The 16,352-nt window shown below is 59.4% G+C and overlaps 1 protein-coding gene across 4 annotated transcripts in view; it reads right to left on the reverse strand.

The window, feature by feature from the left end:
• Position 1: 1 nt before the first annotated feature.
• CUX1 (cut like homeobox 1) overlaps positions 2–16,352 on the reverse strand; it is a 349,533-nt gene continuing 333,182 nt past the window's right edge. For all 4 annotated transcript variants that reach the window (XM_061402011.1, XM_061402012.1, XM_061402009.1 and 1 more), the window contains exons 15-23: positions 8,429–8,556; positions 7,627–7,693; positions 7,029–7,138; positions 4,198–4,314; positions 2,971–3,054; positions 2,334–2,390; positions 1,842–1,922; positions 1,025–1,089; positions 2–879 (exon numbers count right to left, since the gene is read on the reverse strand). In XM_061402011.1, the coding sequence (XP_061257995.1) occupies positions 810–879; positions 1,025–1,089; positions 1,842–1,922; positions 2,334–2,390; positions 2,971–3,054; positions 4,198–4,314; positions 7,029–7,138; positions 7,627–7,693; positions 8,429–8,556 (779 nt within the window). In that variant the 3' untranslated portion in view covers positions 2–809. The remainder of the gene's footprint in view (positions 880–1,024; positions 1,090–1,841; positions 1,923–2,333; positions 2,391–2,970; positions 3,055–4,197; positions 4,315–7,028; positions 7,139–7,626; positions 7,694–8,428; positions 8,557–16,352) is intronic.

A 16,352-nucleotide genomic window follows, 5' to 3' on the forward strand; every position in this document is an offset into this window, starting at 1 on the left:
GTGTGGCTGCAACAGGTATTTATTCAAAATATGCAAAGCTGAACACGCAGGTGCAAGCCTAACTTAGGAAGATCTGCCAGTGGCCCCAGGGTGGCCATGCCAGGATGGCCCACCGCCAGTTCCTGGCTGAGAAGCCCCGGGGGCCCCTCAGACCAGTCCTTAGGTCTGAAGAGCCTGGGGTGTGGGTGCTCACTGGAGAGTCATCCTCACCTAAAAGCCAGAATATCTTGCTAAAGAAGAAAGCAAAAATCATAGTGCGTCTAAGGGGTTGGGAGGGGGTAACAAACTATCTTGCCCTCTGGGGTTCCCTCTCTTTTAGGGGTTGGGTGGGGCCATGATAAAGGCAGGTGCTGGGGGCTGGACTTAAAGCCCGCTGTCCTGCCAGGAAGAGCTTCCATGCCTTGGGGGGATGGTGATGGATCTGAGGGGAGCCCAAGGGGATCCCGGGACGGCCTGGGGGACCCCAACTGGATTAACCACGGCCAGAATCAGTGGGAACTCAGTGTCATGGCTGAGAGGTCTCTGTCCCCAAGGCTAGAGGTCAGACTGCTGGGCGGGACCCAGGCTGGGTCACCAGCCTGAGATGGTCTGGTCTGGCCTCTGGAGCTTTCTGGACTTAGGGAGCCTGACAAGGCTGAGACCCTCTTTTAAGGGAGACTGAGGAGACTTTTGGGAACCTCTGGCCCTGTTGGGTGGAGGGCAAGAGTCATCTACACAGGGGATTCTCCAGGGAAGCCTAAGTCATTGGAAGCAGCTGAACAAGCAGGGGAACGCAGCCACCACTGTCGAGCCGGGGAAGCCTGGGGACATCACTGCCACAAGTCGCCGGCGGCCACCCCCTTGTCATTCTCGTGGAACTTGTGCAGGTGGTCGGCGAACCTGGGGGCCACAGAAACATTTGCTGAAGCCGAGTGCAAAAGCCGAAAAAGAAAGAAATGTAGGGGATGGCGGGGGGCAGGGGACATAAGAATGGGTGGTGTGGGGGGCCGAGCAGTGGGCCGAGCGGGGCGCAGGGGTTGCTCACTTCTTGGCGCAGAAGGTGGCACAGTCCCGCTCCATGCTCTCGCTCCATGCCAGCTTGTAGAGCACCTGCCCCAGGGGAGAGACACGGTCAGCTGCCTCGCAGCCACTCCGGCCGTCCACCTGCGGCCCCTGGGCTTGGCTTCCTGACACGTGACGTTTCTTGTGGCCGCAGTCCCAGGTTGAGGGGCAGGGGGGCCTTAGAGATGCTATCTCTCATGCCTACCAGCTTCACAGTTGGTCAGACAGGCCTGGGCATGGAGCTACCATCCCTAACATTGCTGGGCAGCACCAGGACCGGCTGGGCCCTGGGGTCAGAGCTGGAGCCCAGATTGGCCATATAGGGGCCGTCTGGACTGTGGCCTCGCTAGGGTGAGGAGTCCCTGAGGCTGAAGGCTTCTACAGGCACGCCCCCACCCCTGCTGGGCGGACACATGGGCATCACCAGGCCCCCATATGTGCTGTGCCCGGGAGCTAGAATGCCCCTCTGCCCCCCAGGAGGTTCAGCTCAAGGTGTCCCCTGTCTGAGCGGCCCACCTGGCTGTCCCTTAGCAATGACTCTACCGTTAGGCCTCTTTTCCCATCAGCCAGCCTCCCTCCGTGGCCCTTCCCTCCACCAAGGCCGCCCCGCCCCCAGGGCTGGGCCCTGCATGGAGTCGGACAGGCTGCTGCCCCAGCCAGAGGGCCTGCTGGGTGGGCTTGTCGTCCCCAGAGGCCCCCGATGGGGACAGAAGTGGGCGAGCACAGACTCTGCGCCTGAGGGTGGTAGGTGGGGGGACCGTGGTGAATGTATCTCTGGCCGTGCCTAGATCCTCACTCACCAGGAAGACCAGGAGGTGCAGAAACAGCGTGTAGAAGAAGCCGATGGTGCGGGCCATCTTGTTGGAGAGAACCAGCCGCCCCTGGGGAGCACGCAAGGCGTGAGTGGGGTGGGGCGGGCCTCACCCACCCCTGCCGGGCTCACCCACCCCTGCCGGGCTCACCCACCCAGGGCAGCAAGGGGCGCGAAAGGCAGGCAAGTTAGGCTGCTCCAGCGTTCAGGCTGGGAACTCGGGGCAGCGGGAATGCTAGGGAATGGCGCCCCCGTGTGGCCACGTCCAGAATCTACCGTGAATAATAGGGCTGTCACGGAGACGGACAGATTCCCTCTTCCTAGGGTCACACAGCCACTCTTGACCGGGCCTGGGAGGGGCAGCGGGGTCCCTGGGGCTTTCCAGACCGGGCTGGAGGACAGGTGACCAGGTGCCCAGGGTCGGAGACCCAGGCCCAATCGGGGCGGGGGCATGGTGGGGTAGGGGGTCGGGGCGGCTCACCATGCTGAGCGTGGCCTTGTCCCACGGGCTCAAGCTCAGGTATTTCCGCTGCCGCTCCTGAAGGGTGAGGAGGGATGAGGAGAAGACCCCCAAAGGCCCCCAGAGCCCCAGCTCACTGCAGAGAGGGACCATGCCCTGCTGTCCCTGCAGGGCCCCGGGGTGCAGAGGCTGCCAGGGGTGCCCTGGTGCCCAGTCCCACTCAGGGCCAGTGATGGGAGCTGCTGTCCCCCTCTGCAGTGGCCGATTCTGAACACGGAGGGTCTTCAGAGTGGGCGAGGGAGAGTTACAAACCCCCTCCCCACCACCGTAAGTCACCTGACACAGGGAGGCTCTTTGCCTGTGTGCCTGCCCCCCAGAGTGCCTGCGCCTGGGGATGACCGGGTCACGGCCGCACACCCTCACGGGGCTGTCAGCGTCAGCTGGTGTTCCTGGCATGCCAGGCCCATCCTGGTGGACCCCAGGCCACCCCGGAACCAAAATGAGTGTGGGGGCTGCCCTGGTGGTCTGGGGTGTCAAGGTGCAGTGTGGGGGAGGGGTGCAGGGTGAGACCAGGGCTGGTGGAGGGGGGCCAGAGTGAGCCCGAGGCCAGGTGAGTTGGGTGGGCACCCCAGGCTGCCCTGTGGCTGGGCCCACGCACCCGCTTGCTGAAGGAGGAGAAGGGGTCCAGGCGCTCCTCGTACTGGGTTGAGTAGCGCAGCTCCGTGTCGTCACTGCCGCCGCCCTGCAGGAAAGGGAGGAGGAGAGACCCTGTCAGCGGACCCAACAGGAAGGCCAGAGCCAATGGACTGCAGCCTGACAACATCACAGGGAGCCTCAGTTTCCTTTCCTGCACGGTGGAGGCGGGGACAGGGCCCCGGGTGACGGTGTGACATGGATGGTGCCTTGTCTCCAGGGGCACTGCCCGGGATCAGGGGTCTCCCCCTGGGGTCGGGACCCCAGTGCCTCAGGACAGGTTGGGGGAACTAAGACCCCGAGGGTGGCTGGAATGTACAAGGTGGACAGGGCGGGGCCCGGTGCAGGGAGGTGGGTCTGGAGGGTCTTCGCTGGGAGACTGCAGGGTGGCTGTGGGGAACAGGCCAGCACCTGGGAGATGAAGGCCGCCCTCCTGCCCTGCAGCAGGCCACACAGTGAATGAGAACGTTTGCATGGAGCCTGGGCGCCCTCTGGTGGTCTGAGAACAGCTTCAACTGGGGGTGTGGGGGCCGGTGGCTGCGTCTGGGGCTTGTCCTAGGGAGGCCCCCAGCCAGTGCGCCACCACTCCATCCTGCTACACCACGCCGTCTCCCCAGGGTCTCAGAAGGCGTTTCCTGCACGAGGTGGTCTCCTGTGAACCCTGGGGGCTGAGAGAAGCCAGAGCGGGCCCTCCCAGCTCAGAATAGAGTGGGTAGTTTTCTATTCCAATCTGATTGATAGGTTTTTGGAATGTTGGACCCAATTCTGACATTTAAAAAATATATAAGTTTTTATGTTTTATGTTTTAAACGTACGAATCCCCCACGGTTGTCCTGTATGTTCATCATCCCTAGGGTTAAATGTCCAGATCCTGGGGTCAGCGAGGGAGAGTTACAAACCCCCTCCCCACCACAGAGGAGTCATGTGGGCCTGAGTCCTGTGAGCCGTGCCTCTTTCCGAACCTCATTACTTCCTGGCTGGGGCGTCTGATGAACAAAACTCCATCAGGGCTCCACAGGTTGGGAGGACAGCTGGCAAGCCTGGGACGGGGGGTGTGTGTGTGGGATGGTCTCTGGGGCTCCCAGGCCTATTGCTGCCCAGCAGGTCACTGTCCCCAGCCATCCACTGGGACCACTCCTCTCCCTAGACTGGTTCAGCTTGAAAGCAGGGGGGCAGGGTGGGGGGTGCTTACCCGGCCAGGGTAGCTCTGCAGGAACTTGATCTTCTCAAAGAGCTTGATGTTGTCCGCGCGCAGGCTGTCCAGCTCGGTCTGCAGGGCTTGGATGGTGTGCTGGGCCAGGCGGTTCTCCTGGGGGCAGCCGGGTGGGTGAATGGGTGGGCAGGGCCCGCAGTGGAAGGAGTTGGGGGAGAGGCCTCCATGCTGGCACAGGGTCCCACTCTGTCTACCCCGAGCCCCTGCTTGGCCTGAGCTCATGTCCTGGACCTGCCAGCCTCTGCTCAAAGCCTGAGGAGACCCCACAGCAGGCAGAAGCCACAGTCCTTGGCTCACTTTCTTTTATTCTTTTTTTTTTTTTTTCTTATTTTCCTGGGTCACTTTCTTCATGTTGTTTGTTTATGGTATCAGCTTAAAATTATTGTTGAGATAAATTTCATATAACATAAACATCATTTTAATGTATAATTCAGTTTTTTTTTTACTACATTCACAATGTTTGCAACCATCTTTAATTTGCATATTTAATGTAACATGCAAATTAAATATTTAATTTAATTTCAGAATCAAAATTAATTTTAATTAGTTAATTAATTTAAATGAATTTCAGAATATCTCTATCACCCTAATAAGAAACCCCATACCTGTCCTCACTCACTCCACATGCCTTCCTCCCCCAGCCCCCAGCAGCCACTAATCTACTTCCTGTCTCAGTGGGTTTGCCTCTTTGGGATGTTTTATATAAATGAAACCATACAATATGTGATTTTAATGTTTGCCAACCTAGGGGCAAAGTGACATGTGAACTCATCTTCCAACTTATTAAAATGCTTAAATAGGTGTTTTCTTCACATTGTGAAAAAGTCAAAAGGACAAAAATGTCCGAGGTAGTGTGGCGGTTCCTCAAAAATGTAAAAAATATAACCACCGTATGGTCTAGCAATTCCACTTCTGGGTGTACACCCCAAAGAACCGAAAGCAGGGGCTGTAAGATAATGTGCTCACCCATGTTCACGGCAGCATATTTACAAGAGCTAAAAGGTGGAAGCAGCCCAAGTGTCCGTGGACAGATGGAAGGACGAACACAATGCGGTCCGTCCACACGATGGAATATTATGCACCCTTAAAAAGAAGGGAATCCTCACACATGCTACGGCGTGGATGAACCTGGAGGCCGTTATGCTGAGTGAGATAAGCTAGAAACACAAAGACAAATATTCTATGATTCCACCTATATAAGATACCTAGAGTGGCCAAATTATAGAGACGGGATAGAATGGTGGGAGGTGGCAAGAGGGAAAGAGGAGTGAGTGTTTATAAACACTGCAGAGCTTCAGTTTGGGAAGATGAAAAAGTTCTGGAAATGGGTGGTGGTGAGAGTTGCCTAACAACATGAATGCACTTAAGGCCACTGTGCTGCATTTTAAAATGGTTAAGATGATAAATTTTAAGTGATGTATCTTTTGTGTGTTCAGTCGTGTCCAACTCTTTGCGACCCTGTGAACTTTAGCCTCCTCCAGATATATATTTTACCACAACATGGTAAAAAAAAAAAAAAAAAAAAAAAGTCTAGATTTTTAAAGCCGAAGGCACAGTCTTATAAATACCCCTTCCACCCTACTTGATCTAGTTTGAAGACCTTTTTAAAGGGCTGCCTAGCCTTCCACGTTGACTGTCCCCAGCCGTCAAGGGGCGTGGGTGTTCCCCGTCCACTTTCACGAAGGTAGCTGTGAGGGGAGCTGTCCTGACGGTCCTCCATTTGAAGCCTGTTGCTCTGCAGCCCAGCTCACAGGGGGTCTCACTGGATCTGGCTCACCCTTGTCACTGGGCCAGCATGGGGCCCGGCCTGCATGGGTGCTCAGTGGATGTCGGCCTCCCAGAGTCCTCAACCTGGAAGCCCCATAGGGGAGCTGTGGGTGCGGAGGGAAGGGGCTAGATATTCCACCACCTGCTCAAGCGGTGACTCTTGGAGAAGATGGAAACCTTCTTGGCTCCTCTTTCTACTGGGAGAGAGAACGGAGGACCTGGGCTGGCTCTGTGGGATGGAGGAAGTGGTCTGCAGAGTCCCCAAGGGGACACTGCTTGGGAAAGACCCACGTGCAGCTTGAGTGGTCGCCTTTTTCCCCCCAAATGTTGCCCTGCAGCACGTGGGGTCTTAGTTCCCGGACCAGGGATTGAACCTGTGTCCCCTGGATTGGAAGACAGATTCTTAACCACTGGACCACCAGGGAAGTCCCTGGGCTGGTCACTTTTGCAGCCTAGACTGCCCTTTCCTTACGAGGTCTCTCCAGGACGGCCACCAGTTGGGTGCTTAGCAGCCAGCACGCTCTCTCAGACCCCACAGAGCACCTTCTCTAGACTGCTCCTCTTCATAGAGTTCAAGACCCTCCTCCCTGGGACCTGCCCCTGCTTCCCACCCCTCCACCTGATTGAGATGTTTCTTCCTGGACCACGGTGACCACCACCAAACCGTCTTCCTGGGCCAAGCCTCTATTCTAAACTGGCTGCCCGAGTGGCCTTACCCTCCATCCTGGTGGTGCTGGTCCCCAGCTTAAACCCTTCCGTCACACCCCAGCCTGGCAGTAGGGACCTTGCCTGGCGACTCGTTGCTTTGTCCCTGGACTCCCTTCCGGCTCCTTGACCCCATGTTTCTGTTCACACATTTGCCTGGAGGGTCTGATTCTCCTTTCAAAGCCCAGCGTGACTTCACCTGCTCTGGGCAGCCCTCCCTGACCGCACAGAACAAACCTAACCCCACTGAGGTCTGTGGTCTTTCTCCCCTACACCCGGGTGTCCTCCGCCCTGTCCTCAGGTCCGTGGAGTGTTGCAGAGGGAGGGACACAACTCACCGCCTCCAGCTCCTGGTTCCGGGCCCGGAAGCGCTCCCTCTGGCTGGAGATGATGGACAGCAGCGAGTCCACCTGGCCCTCGGGGAGGGAGCTGGCAGGCGCTGAGGGACCTAGGATGGAGGGACAGTGGCTTGGGGGTAGGGGAGGCCCAGCCCAGCGGCGGGCCCTCAGGTCACCAGCTCCGAGGGGGCTCTGGTCGAGTGCCATGGGGCGGAAGCAAAGGGACACTGAGGGGACTGGGTGGCTCTGCCACCGCCACTGTGTCCTGGCCTCAACACCTGGGGGGCACCTCTGTTCCAGCCCTTGGCTGCCTCTCATGGCTGGGCCTCACCCCCACCAGGGAGCTGATCAACACCCACCAGCCTGTGACAGGCCCCTGGCAGGGCTGAGGGGGTCAGGGTTCCCACGGTGGGGGTGTCAGACTGAGGTCTAGAGGGGCAAGTGGGGGCCTCACCCTTCTTGTGAGTTTCTGCTGCCTTGCTGGCCCGGGGGCCTGGCTCCTCTGATGGAGGTGTGTGCTCTTTAGGGCCCAGGTGACCCCACCTCTGCTCCTGTCCCTCTCTCCTGCCAGCCCATCACAGCATGGGCCCCTCCTCACCATAGAACAGGGCGGTGGCCTCCTTGATGGGCTCGGGAATCTTCTCCAGGCCGAGCTCGGCTGCGCCCTGCAGGTGGGAGGGCGAGGTCAGCGGGGCGCCTCCTCACTTGGCAGTGAACACAGCCATCCAGGGGGCCAAGCACACAGAGGGCAAGAAGCGGGTGGGGCGGTCTGGCGGCAGGGGCTGGACACGGCAGTGGCCACAGGAGGGCCCGGAGAGGGTGCCTCACGTGGGCCACCAAAGCGAAGGTGGTTCACCCCGAGGCTGGAGTTCAGCGTGGGGCTCCCACCCGGCCACTTGGCCCTGACAGGCCTCGGAGGCTGGGTGACCCCGGCCCTACCAGCCAGCCTGCCATGTCACCCCAGTCCAGCCCGTTTCTCTCCCTGGGCTCCGTTTCTTTGTCTGTAAAATGAGGTGGGCGATGTGATAATAACCCCTGAGGATCCTGGGACTCCAGCCTTCCCTAATCTCAGGGCCCGAGGTCCTCTAGCTGTGAGATGGGTGGGCAGTCCTGGCCTTGCTGCCTGCCCAGAGCTCCCAGGGCCGAGGGCCAAGCCAGCGCCTGGAGGCAGGGGGCTTTGTGCCCTTAGCCTGTGGCCTGGTGCCCCGAATAGGGGCTTTGTGGTGAAGTGAGCAGACAGACCCTGGAGGTTGTAGGTGACAGTCCCTGTCAGGCTTAGTGTGGGCCCAGAGGACACCGGCTGCCCAAGGATGGGCCGGCTTGGTTGGACAGTCAGCGTTTTGTGAGGCTGAAGGAAGCCTGGGCAGGCGGGGCGGGGGCGGGGGCGGGGGTGGGCTCACCTCGGCGTCTGGCCGCTGGATGGACTGGATGGTGCTGAGGTCCTGCTCCAAGCGGGCGATCAGCTCCCTCTGCTCAGCTGCCGTGGCCGTGAGCTCGGTGACGTGGACCTGCAGCTCCGCGCAGCGCCCTGGGCCAAAGGAAGACGTGGCCGTCAGAGGGACCTGAGGTGCGCGCCCTGCCCTGTGCCTCCCAACACACAGCCTGTGCCCCTGCCCAGCACTAGAGCAGCAGGCAGGGGCAGGGCACTCCTGGTGTGGGAACTCACTCTGCCCAAGAATTCTCTAGGTTTGGGAAGGAAGGAGCCCAGGTCAGAGATTTAGGAGAAATGCCCCCCACCCCCCACTGACCCCCGGCACCGCAGTGACCAGCCCCTCTCCCTCTGCAGGCCTCACGCCCCATCAAGCAGGGCAAGGAGGCTGAACCCATGGAGCCCCGAACTTCCTCCAGGGCTGATGCTCTGCGATAAGGACCAGAGGGAGGCCCCGGCGGGTAGGGAAGGGGGGAAGGTGAGGGAGGTGCAGTGGGCGGTGCAGGGGGGCAGGTAGACTCCCCTCAGACCCGACGGGAAGGGGTGCTGCCTCTGGAATGGACCTCAGACTTGCTCAGCCCCTCCCCCAACAGGCTTCAGCACACGTCAGGGATGGGGCGGCGCCCCCGGGACCTCCCTGGTCCCCAGTCCCCGGGGCCCTCTCCCCTGTCCCAGCACCAGGTGTCGTCTTTACAATAAAGCAAATCCCGAGTAGTTCTATGTGGAGACTTCCCTGCGCTGGGGGAGGGTGGGAGACATTGATGAGTCTCCCCGTGGGTGCCTTCAGCTGCTGTCGACAGTGGGGACAGCAGTGGCCCAGGAGAGGGCAGGCCTGGGTTGGAGGAAATCAGTCCTGAGTACTCATCGGAAGGACTGATGCTGAAGCTGAAGCTCCACTACTTGGGCCCCCTGACGCGGACAGCCGACTCACTGGAAAAGACCCTGATGTTGGGCAAGATTGAGGGCAGGGGGAGAAGGGGGTGAGAGAGGATGAGATGGTTGGATGGCATCACCGACTTGATGGACGTGAGTTTGAGCGAGCTCCGTGAGAGGGTGAAGGACAGGGAAGCCTGGCGTGCTGCAGTCCCCGGGGTCGCAGTCGGACACGTCTGAGCGACTGAACAACAGCAACCCTACTTCTGGTTGGCTGTGTGACTCTGGGCAGCGACCTGCCCTGTGTGGGCCGCATTTACAGAATAATAAACCCTGCTGGTTGCCGCAGAGATGGTAGCCCAGGCCGGAGGCCTTTGAGGGTAGATGGTATGGCCACCAGGGGGCAGTGTGGCCCCAGAAATGTCCCAAGGCCACGGGCTGCAGGCAGGGAGACACCCCTCACCATGGGGCCTGCTCGCCGGCCAGACCCCCCCGCAACTGCTCCATCTCCTAGGTGCCGGGTGCACACCAAGCTCTTCACACATCTCACCACAGTGCGATCGGTCGGATACGATGATTTTACAGACGGAACTACCAAGGCTTCCCGGCCTGGGACCAGACCCCCCCAGGGTGTGCACCCTCCGCCGTGATGATGCGCTCCCCACGCCAGGATTCAGGCCCCGAGTGGACCTGACCCGTCCGTCACCACTGGGCTCCCTCTTCACCCGGTGGGTAGGTGGTGCTGCCTAACATGAGGGGTCTGAGACAAGGCGGGGAAAGAGGCCACACCTGAGGGCAGGGCTGGGGTGTGGAGGGAGGGCTGTGGGGGGCAGGTTTAGGGTCTGGCCTTCAGCCTGCAGGCCCAGAGAGACCCACAAAATGCAGCGCCCCCTGGGCTGCGCAAGGAGGCCTTGGTGAGCGTCGCATACACTTAGGAGGGAGGTGGACGGGGCTTGTGGTGAGGGGTAGGCAGAGGGCGGCGTGATTAGTGGTGAAGGGCTTGGACCGAGGGAGGGGACAGGTTTGGTTCCGGGCACTGGGGGTCCAGAGGGATGGCCACAAACAGGAGCAGGTCCAGAAATGGCTCTGGGCGGACAGGCCTCGGGGGATGAGCAGGGTGGGGAGCCCAGAGAGGGCTCAGGTGGGCAGCCGCCCACCCCGAGGGGCAGAAGGGACAAGGCGGAGGCTGGGGAGCCTGTGAGGCAGCCGGGTGTCGGGCCCACGAGGTGTGCGCCGAGCGATTCCGAGGGGACTCAAGCGCGGCCAGAAGGTTGGACAAAACGCTGGTGAGATGATCCTGCAGCCAGGTCTGGGGCAGGAGCGACTCGCAGCTCCAGGAGCCATCTGTGGGCGCGAGTGTGCCCAAGTCTGGTGCCCTGGGGGTGGGCACACCGGTCCCTTCCCATGGAGGTCCCTGACGGCAAGCCCTCTGTCTTACGCGGTTCCCCCAGCCAGCGGGTGCCAGGCCACGGCCGCTGCTGCCAACGTTCCCAGACACTCGGTGAGCCACCGAGGAGACCTCTGGGTGTGCAAGGCTGAGTGTGTGGGTGGCTGTTCCCCAAGAAGTGTCTCTGGGTGAAGCTGAGGGCCATCCTGGCAGGCATGGAGGTGACTGCCCAGGAGGCACAGGGAAGAAGCTGGGCAAAGGCAGGGTGGCGGAGGCGATGGGGCAGGGGGCTACCAGAGGGCCCTGGGGGGCGGCGGGAGACCTGCCACCCCTCCCTTCCTTCCGTCTCCTCTGCTGAGGGTGGAAACACAACAGACTGAGGTTTTGGGATCACATCGCTGAGTGGCCACTTGGTGTCAGGGGAGGGTCCTGAGCTGGAGTCTGGCAGGCCTGGGCTTGAATTTTGGCCCTGCGGCATGGTGATAGAAGGTCCTGGAAAGACCCGTGATCCCCACTGTCGCAGAGAACACACGAGGGTGGGCCTGTGCCTGGAACTGGCCCCCCAAACAGGGAAGGGGCGAGTGGCTGTGTAGCTGGGCTCTGGCAAGTCTGAAGCGCTTAGTGGAACACATAGGGGGGTGCACGTGGTGGAAAGTGGGGCCCAGGGGTCTGAGGCTGGAGATGCAGGTCAGGGAGACATCCAGGGGTCTGAAAAACGCCTGGACAGGACTTCTGGGGATGTTGACATTTTCTGGGGTGTCCCTGGAATGACCCAGAGAGGAGATGCAGGAAGCAGGGTGAGATCAGGAGGAAGCATGTTAAAGCCCCAAGTTGAATCAGGGCCATCCGTGAGTAAGGGAGGGGTCACCGGTATCTCAAGAAAGGCTGGAGAGTTTGGTCAGGGTGGTGGTGGAGTGAGGGGTGGCAGGGGTGCAGAGGGGGGAATGTGGGGACAAGCCCACTCCAGACGGACACCAGATGGGGGTGGGGTGTGTTCGAGACAGGGGGTCGTCAGGAGGGTGCTGCAGGACACAGTATGTGCAGCCCGGAGGAGAGGGTGTGTCTTGGAGGGGGCGGGGTGGGGGTGGGGATGTGTGGAGAGAGAACCCCTCACCTCTGAAATGTTGCACCCGTCCCCTTATCAAGGTTCATGGGACCTTGCCCTGGGAGAATCCAGGAAGGCCTTCTAGGGCGTGCGTTTCACAGAGGGGAGAAAGAAAGCAGAGTGACTTTGATGATGGCAGGATGATCAAGGGCAGAAACTTATCCCAATCTGAGTCGGGGGGCAAGGCCTGGGGGCATCACATCGGGTGCTTTCCTGAAGGTGGGGGGACCCCTTTATTCAGTCAGCCACAGGCAAGCCAGGCGGGAGCTCTGGGAGGGGGGGTCAGCGTGCCTGGAGGGCTCTGAGGGGCACTCGGCTGCCAGCACACCCACCCCCTCCCCGCTCTGTGCCCCACAGGCGGCCAGAGACGGTGCCTGAGATGCCGCGCCTGGCTCTGCGGCCAGGGTGTTCCCCAGCAGGTCTCCTCCATGTCCTGCAGCCCTTGCTTCTTTCCACAAGCTCACAAGCACACTTTTCTCCCATCTGAAATGCACCCCCCTGCCATTCTCTGACTCCATGGCCCCTTTCAGCAAAACTCCCTGAAGAAGCTGCCTAGTCTCAAGCATCCACTTCCTTAAACCTTCTCCGCTATGCCAACGGTACTGGCCAAGGTCACCGATGACCTTGCACCTCGCTCTGTCCTTGTTTCTCAGCCCTCATCTTACTGACTCATCAGCACTTGCTCCCAGGGCACCATCCTGGGCCTCCTGCCCCCTGCTGGCCGCTCCTTCTTGGTTTTCTTTGGGGGTCCTCCTCCCCTCTAAGCTTCCAACGCTGCTGCACCCAGGGTGCTGCCCCTGCATGCCTTTCTCTCGGCTCTCATTCACTCTGGCCACCTCTAGTGACATTTATAAACCAACGACCCTCCAGTGCACAGACATCTCCAGTGCACTCCTTTTCCTGGGCTCACCCTCCAATGGTATCTCAGACTTGACAGGTCCAAACTGAAGCCTGACTTCCTCACCCCCTCAACCTGCTTCACCCCAGCAGAAGCCCCTGGCACACGGCCCCAGGAGGCAGTGTCCTCAGGGCTGAGAGGCAAGGCTACGCTTCAGTGGCTCAGACCGAACCCCTGGGGCCCTCCCTGCCCTTCTCTATCCCTCCTGACAGGTCCTCTGTCTCATGGCTTGTTTTTGGCTTTCCCTTCCATATAGATCCAGAATCCAGTTGGTTTCACCACTGCCCCGACCTGGTCCGAGTCACAACCTCCCACCTGGACTGTGGCCGCAGTCCCTGCTTTCCCCTCTCCTGCCCTCACCCTTAGAACCTAGTCACGAAGCAAGAGCCGGAGAGCCTTTTAAACAGTGAGACCAGACCACCCTCCCTTTAAACCCCATCAGCCCCTGCATCCCTCGGAGTAGCAGCAGCCAGAGCCCCAGCAGGCGAAACCTGCCGCGCCTCCCCCTTGCCTCTCTGACCTCGTTGCCACCCGTCCCTCCTGGTGGTCACGCTGCTCCAGCTGTACTGGTTTCCAGGCACGTTCTGTGCACAGGACCTTTGCACTTGCCGCCCCCTCTGCCTGAAATGTTCTTTCCTTGGGCATCTGCATGGTTCATCCCCTTGCCTCTATCAAGACTGTCTACATGTTACCTTCTTAGTGAGGCCTATCCTGACTGCCTATTTATTTTTTAAACAATTATTTGTTTATTTGACTGCACTGGGTCTTAGATGCAGCAGGCAAATTCTGAGTTGTGGCACACGAGATCTAGTTCCCTGACCAGGGATTGAACCCAGGTCCCCTGCATCGGGGTTGGTCACGGATTCTGAGCCACTGGACCACCAGGGAAGTCCCTGTGTGTGTGTGTGTGTGTGTGTGTGTAGTCGAGTTAGTTGTGTCTGACTCTGCAACCCTGTGGACTGTAGCCCACCAGAATCCATGGGATTCTCCAGGCAAGAATACTGGAGTGGGTTGCCATGCCCTCCTCTACGGGATCTTCCCACCCCAGGGATCAAACCCACGTCTCTTATGTCTACCTGCATTGGCATGTGGGTTCTTTACCACTAGCATCACCTGGGAAGCCCTGGGAAGTCCTTGACTACCTATTTACAACTTTAACCCCTCCACGTGTCCTTCCTGTCCCCTTGCCGTGTTTCTTTCCCATAACACTGATCACCGTCTAAGTGGCCGAGTGATTCATTTATTATTTCTGTTGTCTTCCTCCCTCACTGGAAGTTCAGCTTCTTGTCTGTCCCTGGCTGTACCCCCAGCGCCCAGAGCAGTGGCCCATGGTGAGCCCTCAGTGTGCTATCAGCTGGAGGACCCGGCCTGGTGGAGAAGCACTGTGGCCTCCCTAGAGGACTCGGTGGGAGCCTACACAGGGGTCCTCAGGCTGCAGGGTCTCCCAGGGGGCAGAGGCAGCAGGAGCCTGGCTGGGTCAGCTGGCCTCGGCTGGACCCACCGCCTGGTTCAGTCTCAGGCCTCACCCGGGCCCCTCCAGGCTGTGCCCTGGCATTGGGCCTGCCTGAAGATCTGCCAGAGCGGAGCCCCAGGGCGACCCTACACCCTCACCAGTGGGTGTGTACTTGCTGGTAGCCTCCAGGGGGGCGGGGGTACTTCCTCCCCGGCTGGGGCCCTGTCACTCCCAGCATGGTTGGAGACACTCTCAGCGACATCTGAATTTCTTCTTGGTGTTATTCACAGAAAAAGCATCACCTGGTGAGACGTCACCTCCACACCTGGCTTTGTTTTTACCAACAGTATGGTCATCCCCACTCCAAATGCCTTCCCTCACTTACACCCTACCCCAGCACCGCGGCTTCCTGCTCCACTGACCCGCCACATCGTCGCCCTGCTTCTGGGCACGTGCTGCCCCTCCATTTGGGTATCCTCGCTGCCTGTCCATCACAAACGCCTCCTCCCACTTCAAGGCCACACCAGGCTGGAATCTGCTAGCCCTTTTGCAAGTCCCCACCGACGTCACAACAGTTCTCCCCAGTCTTCTGTGTTCTTACCCTGGTTCCCCACGTGCGGACCCACAAAATGCATGCCCCCCCGCCCCCCGCAAAGCCAACAAATAGGGCCGTGGAAGAGGTAGCAACACACCCCAAGGCTGCCACATGAAAGCCCTTTAAAACACAAGCTGTGGATGAGTCACTCATGTTAATAATATCACCATGTCACCTACGCGGTATAAACCTGCCATTCCCCAGTGCATCAAATAAGGTACAGTTTTGTTCAGATCCACTTAACCAGAGAGAAAGGAGAAAAGTTGTGCACAGGGAGGCTGAACACTGCTTGCGTGGGGACAGCGCCCGACTGCGGTCGGCACATCCTGCTTGTTTCTCTGCCTCTGGTGCTGGCTGTTCACCAAGACAGGAGTTGGCGCTACAAAACCACGTGCAATTGCAGTTCTGCTTAATTAAATCTCACTGCAAGAGCAGGGAGAGCTTCTGGGTAAAAAGACTTTGTGTTAAGTGCTTTTCTTTCTTTTTTTTAAAAAACATTTTATATCTTAATTTAAAGGATTTTTTAAAAGTAGGAGTGTACCTAAACTAGCAAACAAAAAATGATTGCAGTTAGGTTTTTTCAGTGCCAAACTGGGAGAGCCTTACTGGTTTTACGTAATTTCTCCCGTGGCGGGAGATGGGCAGACATTTGGGGGCAGCTCTGGACACTTCCACATCCGGGTGATGGAGGAGATAGGCTCAGGAGGGCTCAACTCTGGTGGGAGGCTTTCCCTGCTCTGGGGTCTCCTGTGGAGGGTGCACTGAGTCTCGTTTAGCTCACGCTTCTGTATCATCAGTGGGAACTTCACATTCTGAAATGCACAGATCAAGGCACAATCAACAAATACACTCCTGCCCCACCCACCAGTCACAGGTCGGGGAGGATGGCGGTTCTCTTCCAACCCTCTAGATCCCGAGACGAGAAACGTCCTTGGTCACAAGCCTGTGGACCACCTGGCAGCGGACTCTGCAGGGCTCTCCCGCCTCCAGCCCCGAGCGCTGGCTGGAGAGGCCCTTTCTCAGGAGCCTGATCCTTCCAGAAGCCCATGAGACGCCATTCCCTCCTTCCTCCTCTCCCTCACTTGCCAGCACTCACAGGTGCCCTGAGCTCATCCTTCTCCACATCACAGGGGTTAGGGAACAAAGCGAGAGACCCCCCACACCCCTCAGACCTGCAGGCTGAGGCTGGGCGGCTGGCTGGGCGCAGGCTGCTGCCATCAGTCAGCCCTTGCCAGACCCGGCGTGGTCGGCCACCCTTCCTGGTCTCCACAAGCCTGTGAGACACGTGGTGGCAGCCCTGTTTCACAGACGAGGAAGCCGGTGCTGGGAGGGCCCGGACTCCGCAGGCGCCAAGAAGCCAGCGGGGACGCAGGGCCTCACGTGCACCCAGAGGGAGACCTGTGGGCAGCGGGGCCGGCTGGCCCGCAGGTCCCCCGCTCGCACCCAACCCAGGTTTCTGCGACGCCACACGCCCGAGGAAGCGCGGGAGGAAGGCAGTGCTCGAGGTGCCCTTTGGACCCAGAATGGAAAGTGTTTGCTGCTCCTCCTCAGGCCAGAGCCCTTTGAATAAAAACAACCCACACG

Source organism: Bos javanicus, chromosome 25 (assembly GCF_032452875.1).
Source record: "Bos javanicus breed banteng chromosome 25, ARS-OSU_banteng_1.0, whole genome shotgun sequence".
Classification (NCBI taxonomy): Eukaryota; Metazoa; Chordata; class Mammalia; order Artiodactyla; family Bovidae; genus Bos; species Bos javanicus.